Genomic DNA, 14,457 nt, shown 5'->3' on the forward strand with positions numbered 1-14,457 from the left:
CATCTGCAAGTTTTGATGCACTGCCAGCATGTTGCCAGCCTTGTACTGGACGAGAGAGCAGCAATAAATGCAGGGGGGGGGGATGTTCTGCACCAATTGCGCCAAGCTGTGCCAAAAGGGGTACTTTGGTGTAGTTATTAAGGCGAAAGTCTTATATGCCTCACTAAATACAAAATTTGGTCCTCGGCATCTCGCGTCCTGCAGCATCGGGGACGAGTGGTACAAAAAAAATCATCGTGTGATGATGTCACAGATCGCAAAAATTTGTGACGTCACCATAACGTTACAAATTCTGGCGTGACGTCATGTGACGTAACGCCACATAATGCCGTTGTAACGCCCTCCTTTGGGTGGTGAACAAAACCAGGGAGCACACGACCTCAAGAGAAGAAAATAAAAACAGCGCTTCGCAGTGGCACGTGAAGCCACGGCTTGTGTTCCCCATAGAGTTTCCTACAATACTTACTAGGGGGAACTCTGGCGCTAGTGTCTATGGGAGCTGCAATGCATCGCGCTTCAGCCAGCATGGGAATCATGGGTAGTACAAGGATTTGTCTAAACTTCGTTCTTTCGGCTCCGTTTGGCTCCACGTCGCCTGCATCCGCTTTGTCGCAAAACGAAGTTCAGCAAAAATCAGCAGTTTCACTCCACCACTTTAGCTTCTTTAGGCACTCCGATTCAAATCTGGTCACGAAGTTCACAACGATCCATTCTTTTATCCGAAAGAAAACCAAAACATAGCAATAAACAAAGCCGCAAGTGCGTTCGAAGCCCGCAAGCACGAAGAAGGCAAACATAGGCATAAACAAAGCCGCAAGTGTACTTCTTCCCATGGTGGCTGAACGATCGCAGCGCCAGAGTTCCCTCTAGGTCATTTTAGGAAACTCTATGGTGTTCCCTGCTGGCATCGATTCTGGTTCAGTCGTCTCGTTTCTTCGCTCCTATGGCATAAGCCTACACTGTCATCACATGACATCGTTGCTTGGTCAAAGGTGGGCTGATCACGGAGGCAGTGCAAAACCAGGTGTGGTGCCTCTGATCCTGGAGGCAGTGCGAAACTGCGCTAGGTGCACAAAGCTTTCGGAGGGTGGCGGGGCAGGGTAAATACATCTAGGGAGCCTACATGACCATTAGGCTCCCTAATACATCAACTGAGAAGAAAAAGAAGATGGCTTTTGCCTTTGGGTCATCTTGGGTGATCACAAGGGACCCTGTGTTCTCTAAATTCAGACGATCATAGTTTCTGCTCAGACAGCACTGGGCGAATGCGTGCCAATGGTTTACACACCTCATACCGATTAATAATGAAAGAGGGGGTTTAGTGAAAATAAACGCGCCGTCCACCATCGAAGCTCGTTGTTCATAACGAGTGCCTCCAGCCTTTGACAAGCCAAAGCCTGCTTACGGCTATGGCGGCGTCACCAAGGTGCCCTTCACAAGAGAGTGGCGGAAGTGCAGGGCGAGGTATCACAGGACGGACGTACTAATAACGCTTAGGCAATGAACGATCAGTGCCCCAGAAATGCAAACATGAAAAGGAGCGACCGACTGGGAGTTCTGAGAGAAGGAGGATGATGGATGAGAAATTAGGCCTGCAGAGCAGTCTTTCTTCACTGAAGGCCCTGCTTAGCACTGCACAACTATAATTACAACGGGAGTGGCAGCAAAAACCATAGACAAGCTTGAGAGGAAGAACATTCTGCTCAGTGACACGAACTCTAAGTTGAGAGGTGTGCTAGACTGAATCAAAGAAACCGATTTGCTTCTGCAGTCGGTGAAGAACTGAAATTTAGTGTTGTTAATAGCATCAGTTTAGGCTGTTTGAAGACTTTAGTTGCACCAGTAATGCGACCGAAGGTTTTCGCATCTGATGTCCGAAGCAGCTCATCACTTCAGGACTATCTTGTCTTGAAATTCTGTCTTGCTTTGTTTTCGCTGTGTATTTTATGCCTCATATGCTCAATAAATAATTATTATTGCTATTGTGTGGTGCTTTCATCCTGATCGTTAATAGAACTTGTACTACCGTTACAGTTTCCTACAGTTGCCGATTGATCGGAGTTCTTTTTTAAGTTGCTTGGAAAGAGCACAGAATTTTCCACAGAAATTTCACCTTAGCACGTAAACTTTTCTCTCTTTGCACTTGTATTCTTTGAAAGCAAAAGCTTGCTAATTAAAATTTTTTTGGGATGGTGACTGCTCCAAAACTCACTTTCTCTGCTATAAAACTACAAATTTGTTGCTCTAGTGCTGCTCCATTGCTGAAAAGCTGTTCCAAAACATTTGTTTTGCTGCTCCCTGCCCCGCTCCAAAACGCTGGTGCCTTCTTCGAACCCTGTAAATGCCATATCCTTGCTCTCATGACCCATGTCCATAACTTGCATAAGTAACTACACGCAATACTCAAATCTTTACGTAAATAGTCTTGAGAATGCACAGCTCATCCACATCATTCCTTTGGCCAGTGGCTCTGCTCACCATCTATTTCGCGATGTTCATGCTCTCTTACTCTCTAATGGACTGCTGTAGAGAAAAGCTCTCATAACCCAAGTTCTGGTTTGCCAGTACAAGCACTATGCAACAAAGGCTAACACAGCCAGAACACTTGAAGTGGCAACATGAAGAAGAGAAAAGAATAGGTGACCGTGAAAGCAGGGAAAGTGGAACTTTCAACATTTGTTAAGAAATGCCTTAAAGGGCCAGTAAACAACCCTGAGGTTCAAAAATTGTTATGAAGATAAATATGCGTACTTTTGCTATGTGAACATGCTGCCGCAAGAATTTTGCGAGTACGTGCTATAATAAGGAAGTTACAGGGGTTAGAACATCCGTTTCAGTCGGTTTCAAATTTTCGCGGAGCCTCGCCACCCTTCTCCGCCACAGGGAGGGGAAGGCATAGTCCGTTGTCGTGACTCCGCTCACTTCAGCAACGTGACACGACGTCAGCAATTGACGTCATCGGCGAGCTCGATCAGTCGCAATGCGCTTCCGCTTGCTATGTCTCCTGCTCCGTAACTTGACGGGCAGTTTTCGGCTCTTCGGTATTTTTAAACCTTTGTGACAGTTCACAGTGCAGTGCTCAGGAATGTGTGCTTGCTTTCCAAGGCAACGAAAGGGCGCGAGAGAAAAGTGTGGAGAACTTCGACCTGTCTAAGGTATTAAGCCCTCTCTCTGCTCGATTTGCAGCCGACAACTGAACAACGCTTCCTCCCCTTCACATGTTGCTCATGTCGAAGGCCAAGTGCGTGCAGGTGCCATGCAGTGCGAGGAATATATGCACGACAACTACTTGGCCGAAACCGCATTACCGCAGGGCCAAGAAACAAGGTGCAGTTTCGTAGTGGTGGGTGGGAACACGAACTGACGTCAACTTGTTGAGACCTGGTTTAGACCAATCGACGAGCTCAGTGGTACGTCGAGTTGCCCATGGGCAAGTTTGCGTCGCTGCGCGTACAAGTGGGATTGGTCACGCGAACGAAAGGGGCGTGGGAATTGTTTTTCAAAATGGAGGGTCTGCGTGGCACGCAGCGCTGTAGTAGTAGTAGTAGTACAACTTTATTTATAAGGGTTGGGATAAGGGGTCATGAGCTCGATGGGTGGGGCCCCAAGTCCAGGGCTCCACTGGCTACTGCTGCCTGCCTGACGTGACCCAGAAGCGCAAGCTGTACCTCTGGGTCAGAGCTGGCGAGCTGGGCCTCCCATTGCTCGAAAGTATTAGATAGGTTGTACTTGCCTAAAAAGGCATCTAAAGTTGGTGGTCGGTTTAGGCATCCCCACGAGATGTGATATAGAGATGGCGAGCCGCCACACCACGGACAGGCGTGCCCATACAGCGTTGGGAAAATTTTGTTCAATCTTTGTAGATTGGGAAAGACCCCCGTTTGAATCCTACGGAGGTCAATCGCGTCCTCCCCTTCTAATGATTTGTGGGGGGCGCTGTATTTTTGTCGAGTGCCTCGCTGGTGAGCCAGAATTTCGCGAGGGGCCATTCTGGATGGGTCGTTATCCTCCTCGTTAGTATTCTCCTGAAGTGTTTGAGGGGATTGAAAGTGCGGTCGAGGCTCTGCTCGGTTCGTGAGCCCTCGAGCAAGAGCGTCTGCACTCTCGTTTCCCTCCAGGCCTGTGTGTCCTGGACACCAGATCAGCCTGTAGTTGTTTTCAATCTCCCGCCTAGGAATTTACTTAGCTTTATCGGGAGGCGGCCTTTAAAAATAAACGGCACGCTTCCTGTGAGTCGGAGATGATAATGGTCTGTGGTTCCTCCCTTCGTTCTTGCTCTTTGATCGCAAGGGTAATTGCAAAGCATTCAAGTCGCGCGTATGATACAGAGAATAACATACCACAAAAAGGGAATGAAGGAAGGAGACACAATTAGATTAGTACAGGCACTCGTACTGAGTAAGATAACGTACAGTCTACCTTTCCACACGCTAAACAAATCTGAAGAAGAAAACGTCGAGTCTATAATCAGGAGTGCCTACAAAGTAGCCCTAGGACTACCGGTAAGCACACCAACTCAAAAGTTATTAGAACTCGGAATATATAACACATATCCTGAGCTAAAGACAGCGGTACTGACCGCGCAGAGAAATCGTCTAAGTCAGACGAAAGCCGGGCGAGAGATACTCGCTAGGGTGGGCTTCCCACCGTACCCCCAGAACCTGGACGAGGTTCTTGTAGACATCCCGGAACCCGTCCGCGGCAAGATCTCGATCGCTCCCCTGCCCAAGAACATGGACGTAAATACAAACAAAAAGCGCAGAGAGGAGAGAGTGCGATGGCTCCGTAAAACATTAAAAAACAAAACAAATGTTTTGTATGTGGACGCTTCCGCATATAACTTCAAACGGTCCGTTGCAACAGTCCTCAGCAGCGACAACAGAATGATGACATGTGCATCCCTGTACACGTCCTCGATCGCCAAGGCGCAGCGCTGTAATATTCGGAAAATGTGATCGCCACGGTCTACTGTACGAATTGGTGAGCTTGTTTGGGGGGTGTAAAAAAAATTCGGAGCCCGTTTACTGGCCCTTTAAAAATGAGATATCTGTTGAGCTGCGTCAAGGCTGTTTACACTATCATGCCTCGTTTGCAGTCTCATTCTTTGACACTTGGTGAAGACAAGTGTTTTCTTCCAGGGCCGTGATGACTTGCGCCAGGATGCAGTTATGCAACAGGCCTTTGGCCTAGTCAACTGCCTGCTTGCTCAGAAAGAGACTGCTGGGAGGCTGGCCATGCGCACCTACAAGGTAAGGTTCACGGCAGGTATAGTATTCCCAAATGGGTTGCTAGAGTTCTTGATGCCCATTGAAAAACATCTTGAGTGATATTTTCAACTTGACTTGAGTATTCACTTTATAGTCACGCAGTATTGGAATAGTGCATAATGTGTATACACTCAAACCTCTTCCAATGTACAGCGTCTGTCCGTAAAGTAGTGAGATTGGCCCTGGTAAATAGAATTTATTGATCTGATCAGTACATATTAAAATTCTTCAAAATAGTTTTCTTGGGTGTCAACACACAATTTCCAATGTGATTCTCAAACTGCAAAGGCTCCCTGAAAGCCATCTTCTGTGACCTCTTTCAGAGACTCTGTGACAGTTTGTTAATCTGGCAAGAGCCCCATCGAAACGGTGACCTTTCAGACTTCTCTTGAGCTTTGGTAACAGGAAGAAGCCTGCCGGGCTCGCATCAGGGCTGTATTAGGCTGTACATGCATGCAGTTTTTCGGGAACGTATTCTTCAAGTTGCAAGCTGCGCTACAGAGAGCTGACTCAATTCAGATTGTGGCCTTGCTTTCATGTGATTTTAGACCACTGCTTTTTGTTTCTGTGGCATGCGATGGTTTTCGGTGTAGTGCATTCATCGGGCCAAGTGCAGAGCAAGTGGTTCAGTGCTGCAAACATGATAGCATTAGGCATCACGCCACTCTGGGCAGTACCCGATGTTCTGATGAAGTGCTCCAAGTGACAAAGTGCTCCTCTTTACTGTGCGAGAGGAAGAGCAGGGAGTGCACATATCTGCTAGCAGACAAATAGTTTCCTTGCTGCTGCTGCTGATGTGACCAGATGCGGCTGATGAGGTCACAACCAATGCTGGAAATTCTGAAAGGTCTGGCAGAGGAGCGTGGGATTGTTTTTATTTTATTTTGTGGCGAACCCACAGCTTATAGCACTGCTGCATTTGGTATTGTTGATTATGGCAGCATTCTGAACTCTATGTACATGTTTACTTGAAATAGTTACCGTATATTGCCGATTATAAGTCGACCCCCCAACTTGCAACTCCTTCTAGAGGAAAAAAAAAGTTGACTCCGAACACAGCCTCATTCTGCGGCCATAGCTCACCAATAAGTTTTCAGAAGAGGGAGTGATGCAAAGAAACATTTATTTGCCCGTGAAACATTGCTTACGACTCGTCGTCTCTTGAGAGAAGGACGCAGTCACGGTCATTGCCATTGTGTGAGCCACTGCTGCTGCTCGCCTGTCGGAACGGGTGCCAGGTGGTCGTGAACCCAATCTCGAACCGCCTCCTCAACGGCAGGGTATCGTCCAGACTTCGGTCTGCGAAAGGAATGGCGTGTAGCAGCGCACGCGAAGGTCTTGGTCCTTTGTTTTCTCCATTCCCTCACGCACTCTTTCCGACACATCAAACTTGCGCCCTGCTTCAACTGTTGCTTTCCGACTCTGCGTAGAGGATCGCTTGCCTCTTCAAAGCAGCGCTGTACTGTTGCCGGCGTAGCAGTGGCATCTTGGCGTTCGTTTGGCAGCGTCGCAAATCGCGCACACCACTGCTCGCTAGCGAAGCAAAATGCAGAAATGACGAACAGGCGTGAGTGCAAAAAGACCCGAAGACGCTTGTGGGCGCATATGACTGGTCATGTGGTTTAGTTCCCCGCGAAGTGTTGCCAGCCCACACGGACACCGATGGTTTGTCAACGAATCGTTTCTATGGTATGAAAACAAAACTGCAGGGTGCATCGCAAGGTAAATTCCTCTTTATTCATACAGCATCATTCGCCCTCTATCAAAGCTTTGAAATGCTGCTTTCGAGACCGTGTTTCCCAAGCAGTTCGCATTAATGCCGCGCGGCGGTGATTTTTAATCGCGCTCTGTAGTTTCCCCTCGCGTGGTTTCGCTATAGTTTCGCGATCGTCGTGGCAGATCGCAAAAATGTCCGGCTCCGGAAGCAGCGCGCGCGCGTTGGGCGATAGCTGTTGCCGCGACTCCGCTGCCTCTGCGGCTGACGTTATCGATGCGTGAATAGCAGGAAATCTGAGGACGACGACCTTTCGTCGGACCCCACAGATAAGTCGACTTTACGATTCCGCGTATAGGTCGACTCCGATTATAGGTCGACCCCCGAACTTTGGAAGGTCATTTTATGAATAAAATGTCGATTTACAATCGGCAATATACGGTAATATAATACTGAAGGTGGTTTAGGGGCCTATGGGTTTAGGGACCTATGGTTATACCTCAACGTGACCATTATGCCATTTACATCACTAGCTGAATTAGCTGGTTGCCACAGCTCATCAAATCGAAAAGGCCAAGCGTTGGCTGGTGCCGAAAAAGGTTTGTCTTAACCATGAATTGGTTTGTATTAAAAAAAAAATCACAGCATATTCACGGGGTGAATGATGATGAGTGGGCGAACCTCCGGAGGGAATCATCGGTAAACCGTGAAACTCTTCCGTGAAATTCGCCCAGTACATCATATAAAGTGTGTAAAACACCGTGTATATATTAAACATCAAACTTTTATTGTTCTGTTGGTTTACGTGGTCCCTTCATTATTACCGCATTGTGATTGGTGAAATGCAGTGAAAGTGTCCGCTCCCAAGCGAAAGAGGAAGCGCGCCAAGAGCGAGCACCTTGTCTGCCTCCATCCAGCGACGAGCGAAAGAAACGCCGCCAAGATCGGTGCCTTTTACCGATCGCAGGCATCCACTGACATGCGCCATTGCCATTATACAAGCGCCATCTGTCATCTTTAAACAGCAACTCTAAGAAATACATGAAACGCCATCTAGTGAGCAATTCATTAAACTAGAGCTGACTACATACATACTACTACTACAGAGGAGGGAACGACCCACACCCTAAGGAGCTTCGCCCCTAAAAACATGAGTCTTTAGAAAAGCAACCATCTGTTTCCGTAATGTTCAGTAAATCAAAGAATTCGGTGTAGCATAGTTTGTCTTAACAAGAGTTCACTTTGGTGCATCCAGGTGGTTCCACTTTCGCGCCGCAGTGGCCTGGTGCAGTGGTGCGATGGGACGCAGCCCTTCTCAGAGTTCCTGCTCACACCACAAACAGGGGCCCACCAGCGCTACCAGCCACAGGACTGGACAGCGGCGACTTGCCGCTCTGCCATGCAGGTCAGCTAGCCTAGCCCTCAATGGGTTCATGCACCATTTGAGCAAGATATGTCATTTCTGTTATGCGAAAGTGTGCGTGAGCAGCATTGCCTTGTACAGATGATAAACACCCTGCCGTAGACTGCAGTCTCCTACATGCTGCTGCATTTAGTAATGCTGTTTGGTAGAGGTAGTGCTTGGATGCCATGTATACACACCGAGCCAAGTGGAACAAGGACTAGTCTTGCGCCCATCTATAACGGCAATGCTCCACTGTTTTCTTTTTACAGTGAGGCTCTTGTTATTATGAAGAGATGAAGAAGAAAAGCAGTGCATTGTGGGCAAGCACAGATTGCCTAGGCAGCACTTGCCCCCGTATGCAGTGTGCAGTTGTCACTCTTTCGTTCTATAACTTACGTGTCGTTGTTGTAGTTGTTGTCGTCGTCAGTTGTTGTTAGGTACCATAACGTTGTCTCCCAAACAATCCGGAGTCCCCCGCTACGGCATGCCTCATAATGATATCATGGTTTCGGCACGATAATACCTTATTGGTTTATTTGATTAGACGCTTCCTATGGCCTCAAAAATTCTGCCCAACCATCTCGTGCCCGGGCAACCTCCAGGGTGTCTACAGGTCCTTGAAAATTGTTGGACACCCTTGAACTTTAGTTGTGTTTTCAAGGCCCTCTAAAGTCCTGGAATGCTTATTCCCCCTTGGAAACTCTTAAATTTTATGGAAGTGGTTTCAAGATTATCCATTGTACTACTTTCTTTCTTCAGGGCACTACCTGCACAAAATTTCTTAATAAATAATTGAATTCTATTACAGGAAATGGGGGATGATGGGACTTCAATGCATTGAACCTCTGTAGCACACTCCTATTTGGCCCTTCAAGTCACTTTACATGGTCCTGGTGAAAGTATAGACGTAAGTGTATGCGTAACATGGGCATAAACAGACAGGTAAACATGTGCACAAATTCTTGCAGAAGCGTATGCAAGTTCACATATACATGATGAACACATCAAAACATGCAGGCATATTCACAAATACACACAAAAGCCTATGCATAATGCATGCATACTTGCCATTTAGATTGTTTGCATTTTACCACAGCTGTTGTGATTTTTAAACATCAAGGCATGGATGGGAGGGGTCATTATGATGGATCATGTATCATGCCTCAGTAGTGGTCATGTTTGTGTCTCAAGCTCAAACATGGCAACTTTACAATAACTTTCTCTTGGGTGAGTTGGTACTTACTGAATGACATGATTTGTACCAGAAAACTCAAAAAGGATGACTCAGTGTAGTGTCGTCTTTCTTTCTGCCTGGAATAAAATTGCAACTTAAATGAGTTGGTAATTCTTGATTTTGATTTAACACAATGCACAAAAAACTAGGATAGTAGGAAGGACGACACACAACAGTCTGTCGCTCTGTTTTGCTCTTCATCTGTGCTGTGATCATTTTGGAGAGCTTCCTGTTGTGTGCAGAAAGTGCACAAGGGTTCCCCGGCGGAACGCCTGCATGTCTACCAGGAAATCTGCAGCCACTTCCACCCAGTTTTCCGGTACTTCTTCTTCGAGCAATTCCCAGAACCCAGCCGATGGTTTGAGCGACGCAGGGCGTACATCCACAGTGTCGCCACAGGATCAGTAGGCAAGCATACCTCTTTGCTAACAGAACTATCAGTTGGGCGGGTCGGTTGAGCTTCATGTTTAGTAACAGAGCATGAAGAACATGGACAAACAAATGTAAAAAATGACGGGACGATAGCCGCTAACACCTGATGGCTTACAGAACAGGGTTGCTTTACAGAGCAAGGCTGGCTTAAACTGCTGCACATTTCAAAAAGTGCTGCTGCAAAAAGAAAACTACAGAATTGAACTTTTATTATCTTTTCTCTGGCATGCTGCTAAATAGAGCCAAATATTGGAAGTTGAGTTTATTTATTTTTAGTAATACATAGCATCCTTTCTCATTGTACAGTTGAACCCCGCAATAACGAAATTTGTGGGGAAGCCAAAAAAATTCACCAGTGCGAGAATTTTGTTACCATGAAATAATGCAGTAAAAATAGGGAAACAGTCAGCAAAACAAAACCTTAGTGCTAGAATTCAATAATCCCTCGCATACTACCTGAAGGCATCAAGTCTGCCAGAACGAGACCCTTGCTATGAATGAAGGAAAGATGACTCTTAAGGGCTCGTTTTCTTTGTTAGACACAATATTAATGAGAACTAACAGACAATAACGCCAAGGAATTGGTCAGCTGCCAGCTCGTAAAAAGATCACGTGCTATGTGACGCCAGAAAGGCAGAAAAAGAGTGTTCGACACTCGTCGCCATGGCTGCGATTGGAGCTGACTAACACTCCAAGGTTTAAATGCACATATATACCCTATAAAGTGGACGGGAGGATGACCGCCGCCGTAGCTCAGTGGTAGAGCATCGGACGCGTTATTCGAAGGTCACAGGTTCGGTCCCTGCCGGCGGCAAGTTATCTTTTCGTCCACTTTACTTTCTTCACATTTATATTCTAAATACTACAGATAACACCCCCTATACTTTCCTTGGCGTTATTGTCTGTTAGTTCTCATTAATATTGTGTCTAACAAAGAAAACGAGCCCTTAAGAGTCATCTTTCCTAGCTGTTCCTTTGCAACATAGCGTGTTCACAGAGCACCACACGAATTGTGCACGGTACACAAAGCATTATCGTCACATGTAGCCCCCAACTACATTAGTGGCAAGCCCACCGTAGCGGTGCGCCTGCGTTCGGTGCCGTACAATATTGTTCATGCGACAGGTGTCCAAAGTGCATGGCAAGCTTTGCCTGTGTGGCAATCATCTGACAAGGTGACACACCGTGGAGCGAACACAGAACTATGGACGGAATTGAGCAGACAATATGGCGCACCGATGTAGCCATGGCACCCATTCCTCCTCTGCCGCTTTTCGGTGCCACCGAACTTCGGTAAATTGGGTCCCAGGCCCATTCTTTGAACGGCAAGAGAAGCTTGATGTGCATGAGCAAGACCGCTTGCGCATGGCAGCCCCGTAACGGCTAAGAGCGAGCCGCCATGCTGCCAGCGTGTACGCACTGCCACTGTCAATTATAGAGAAATAAAAACACTACAAAGATGGTCTAAGCAAGCAACATGATGGCAAATGACTCTGTCTGGTGTGACTTTCCGCCACCGGGCCTATATTGTAAACAAAGATGGCAACGCCCACGCAATTGCAATGTGGTGGCACTTTACGCAGCTTAAGTATGAAGCTAAGACATTTGAGCACATATTGGAGCATGCTGATCATTCGCACGCAGATAACATGTAGGGAAACTTAGCATCAATTTTCGTTGTTGCGAAATTGCAGTTTAGCAACATTTCATTATCGAGAAATGCGAGATGCATTAAATCCTATGGGAGTTCGCAGGGGACAGGAAAATGTTCCATTGCTGCGAGAATTTCGTTGTTATGAGTTTCGATTGTGCTACACCTTTATGAGTCATTCTTGGCGTGGATTTGCATGATTTTGCATGATTTGCTTATTCTTTGATGGTTTCGTGGCTGTTTCTTATTGGAGTGGCATTTTTTGTTTGCACCTGCAGTTGGCTACGTGTTGGGACTGGGAGACCGTCACTGTGCCAACATTCTTGTTGACAAGCATTCGGCAGAGCTGATTCACATTGACCTAGGTGAGTCAGACATTTTCCTGGTTCCTTGGCATGATTTGATCACGTTTGACAAGTCACATTGCCCCTCAGTATTTTTATTTTCTCTTCTTCCTTGTTGCTTGCCCTTTCTTGCATTATTTTCACTCCTCGTACACACTTCTGGTAATCAGAAACATTCCACAAAGATTTTTTTTTTTCATATTTCGTAGGCACTTTTCTTTGCTTCTGTTACATGTGGACACACGAGTGTGTGTTTGCTCTTCCCATATCCGATGTAAGTGTTCTTGTCTCGAGTTTTCTATCTCTTGTAAATTATACACCCTATATTTACAGTGAACTCCCGTTAAGACGGTTAAGACGAATTCTCGCTTATACCGAACAACACGGGACCATTTGTTTGGTTTCCCATAGACTCAATGCAAAAAAAATTCGCTTAAGACGAACCGCTCAACTGTACTCTTCTTTTAAGACAAACTTTCGCGGTGATCGACAACGCTAGCGATTGTGAAACGAACACTGCAGTCTTGGTGGGGCATTCAGGCAACTGAGAAAAAGCAAAAAAGATTTAAAAAAAACGCTTCCTAGAGCAAAGACGCGAAGCAAATCACGACGCGGACGGCGCGAGATAAACGAAGAAGACCGGTCAGCGGATAACGCTGGTATGCCCTCTCACCCCAGCCTGTGGGTGGGGGAGGTCTGGGCTTTATCAGCAAAGAAAGCAACAAAAAGAGTAGGGGATTTACAACTTCGACCCCCAAGCCATTGCGTCCTTTTGTATTCCCCCCCGTTCTTCGGTTTCCCAGCTGGAGTACAAAGGAGAACAGAAGAACACAAGAGCTTGGGGCCCCTCCGCCGTGGTCAAGGGGCAAACGCAAGGGGAGTAGGGAAAAAAAAAGAAAGCGACAACAGGAACAAAAATGGTCTGTACATTACAATCGAGTACGAAACCGAAACCACGATTGGTGCACTCCCGTCAGAGGGGTCAGGTGCATTGTCATCGCCATCACACAATGGCGGCGGAGCACATGTATTTTGTGGTCAATTCGCGTAGGACCTGTGTGCGTTGTATCTGTTCCCAATGAAGGTGCAAATTGTGATGAGCCATTTTGATTATGGAAGCGCACGACAAAGGAAGGCTATTTTGCACAGGGAATATATCGTATTTACTCGCATAATTTGCGCACTTTTTTTCGCGAATTTGGAGCTCCGAAAAGGGGGTGCGCAAATTACGCGGAGATTTCGCGAGCACATCTGAAATAATGCACAATATATAGTCCTAACACGCGCGATATAATACATTAAAGAAGAAAATAAATTATAGCGCAAACGAAGGTTTTTAACAGAATTAGCAGGTACTTTAACCAGCAGATTCGGTCATGCACGGTCTAGTCAGAATCACTGGTTGAGAAGTCCGACTGAGAATCATCACCGCGGCCGCTGTCCCTCCCAAAGCGCGTCGTCCTTGGTTCCGTCGAGTGCGTTGAGGCGTCTTCTTGAAGCTCTTCGCGACAATGCTGGGAATAACGAGGTGCCACGGCACTGCGATACCGGTAAGCCTAAGCTCTCGCACATATTTGAAAAGGTATTCTTCAACGGCAGGAAACTTTCCATGCTTCGGTCCTCGGAACGCTCTCCTTCCCGGTCTTGTATTAAAAAGCGAACTCTTCTGCGGCACGGTTCCCGTTTCCATTAGGCAAATTCTATAACAGTGAGCTTGAATTTTGCTGAATAGTTGTTGTAGCCCAGCGCATGAGAACAGTGAAAACGCAACTGGCTGATCACGAAACCTAAACTTCCGAAATCAACGAAGGCTGCGTCGCAGCGCGGACGGCGCGGACGTAGAGGAGGAGGGTCGGCGAGGGGAAATGTTGGCGCGACTGGCCCTCGCACGCCTCCGATGCAGAAAGTAGTCCGTGCCGTGTCGCGTGCATGCATTCTCACGGCGGGAGAACGCTCGAACAGTTCCGACAACCCGTGAACAGATTTGGGTGTTCGGTTACGGTTGGTACGGTCTCGGCGGTTTCCGGAGAATAGAACGAAGTAATCGGAAGAAGGGACTTCGCACATTCGCAGCCTGTCTTGGTATGACTGCGCTCGCCTGCTCGGTGAGGGCCGCGGGGGGGCGCGGCCGGTCCAAAGTTTCCCCGTGCGCGCAGCGCCGGCGAGCTGGCTCGAGTGTGGCGGGGAGAGCAAAAATATGCGAGTAAATATTTTTTCTAGCAAAGCTGGCTAAATATTAGGGGTGCGCAAATTATGCGAGGGCGCAAATTATGCTGGTAAATACGGTAGCTACGTCGTGTCTTTTTTCGTGTGCGCGAGGCTTGTGACCGTGAGTAGCGCGATGGGATATCTTCAGCTGCACGTCGATCAGGAAAAGTGACTACGGTCGAATGAACCGAAAATATACGGA

General features: G+C 47.2%; 1 protein-coding gene across 1 annotated transcript in view; it reads left to right on the forward strand.

The window, feature by feature from the left end:
* LOC119397200 (serine-protein kinase ATM-like) overlaps nucleotides 1–14,457 on the forward strand; it is a 55,104-nt gene that overhangs the window by 26,984 nt on the left and 13,663 nt on the right. Inside the window, exons 6-9 of the mRNA XM_049416490.1 lie at nucleotides 5,139–5,249; nucleotides 8,237–8,386; nucleotides 9,863–10,028; nucleotides 11,982–12,068. Of these exons, the coding sequence (XP_049272447.1) occupies nucleotides 5,139–5,249; nucleotides 8,237–8,386; nucleotides 9,863–10,028; nucleotides 11,982–12,068 (514 nt within the window). The remainder of the gene's footprint in view (nucleotides 1–5,138; nucleotides 5,250–8,236; nucleotides 8,387–9,862; nucleotides 10,029–11,981; nucleotides 12,069–14,457) is intronic.

Source organism: Rhipicephalus sanguineus, chromosome 6, assembly GCF_013339695.2.
Source record: "Rhipicephalus sanguineus isolate Rsan-2018 chromosome 6, BIME_Rsan_1.4, whole genome shotgun sequence".
Lineage (NCBI taxonomy): Eukaryota > Metazoa > Arthropoda > Arachnida > Ixodida > Ixodidae > Rhipicephalus > Rhipicephalus sanguineus.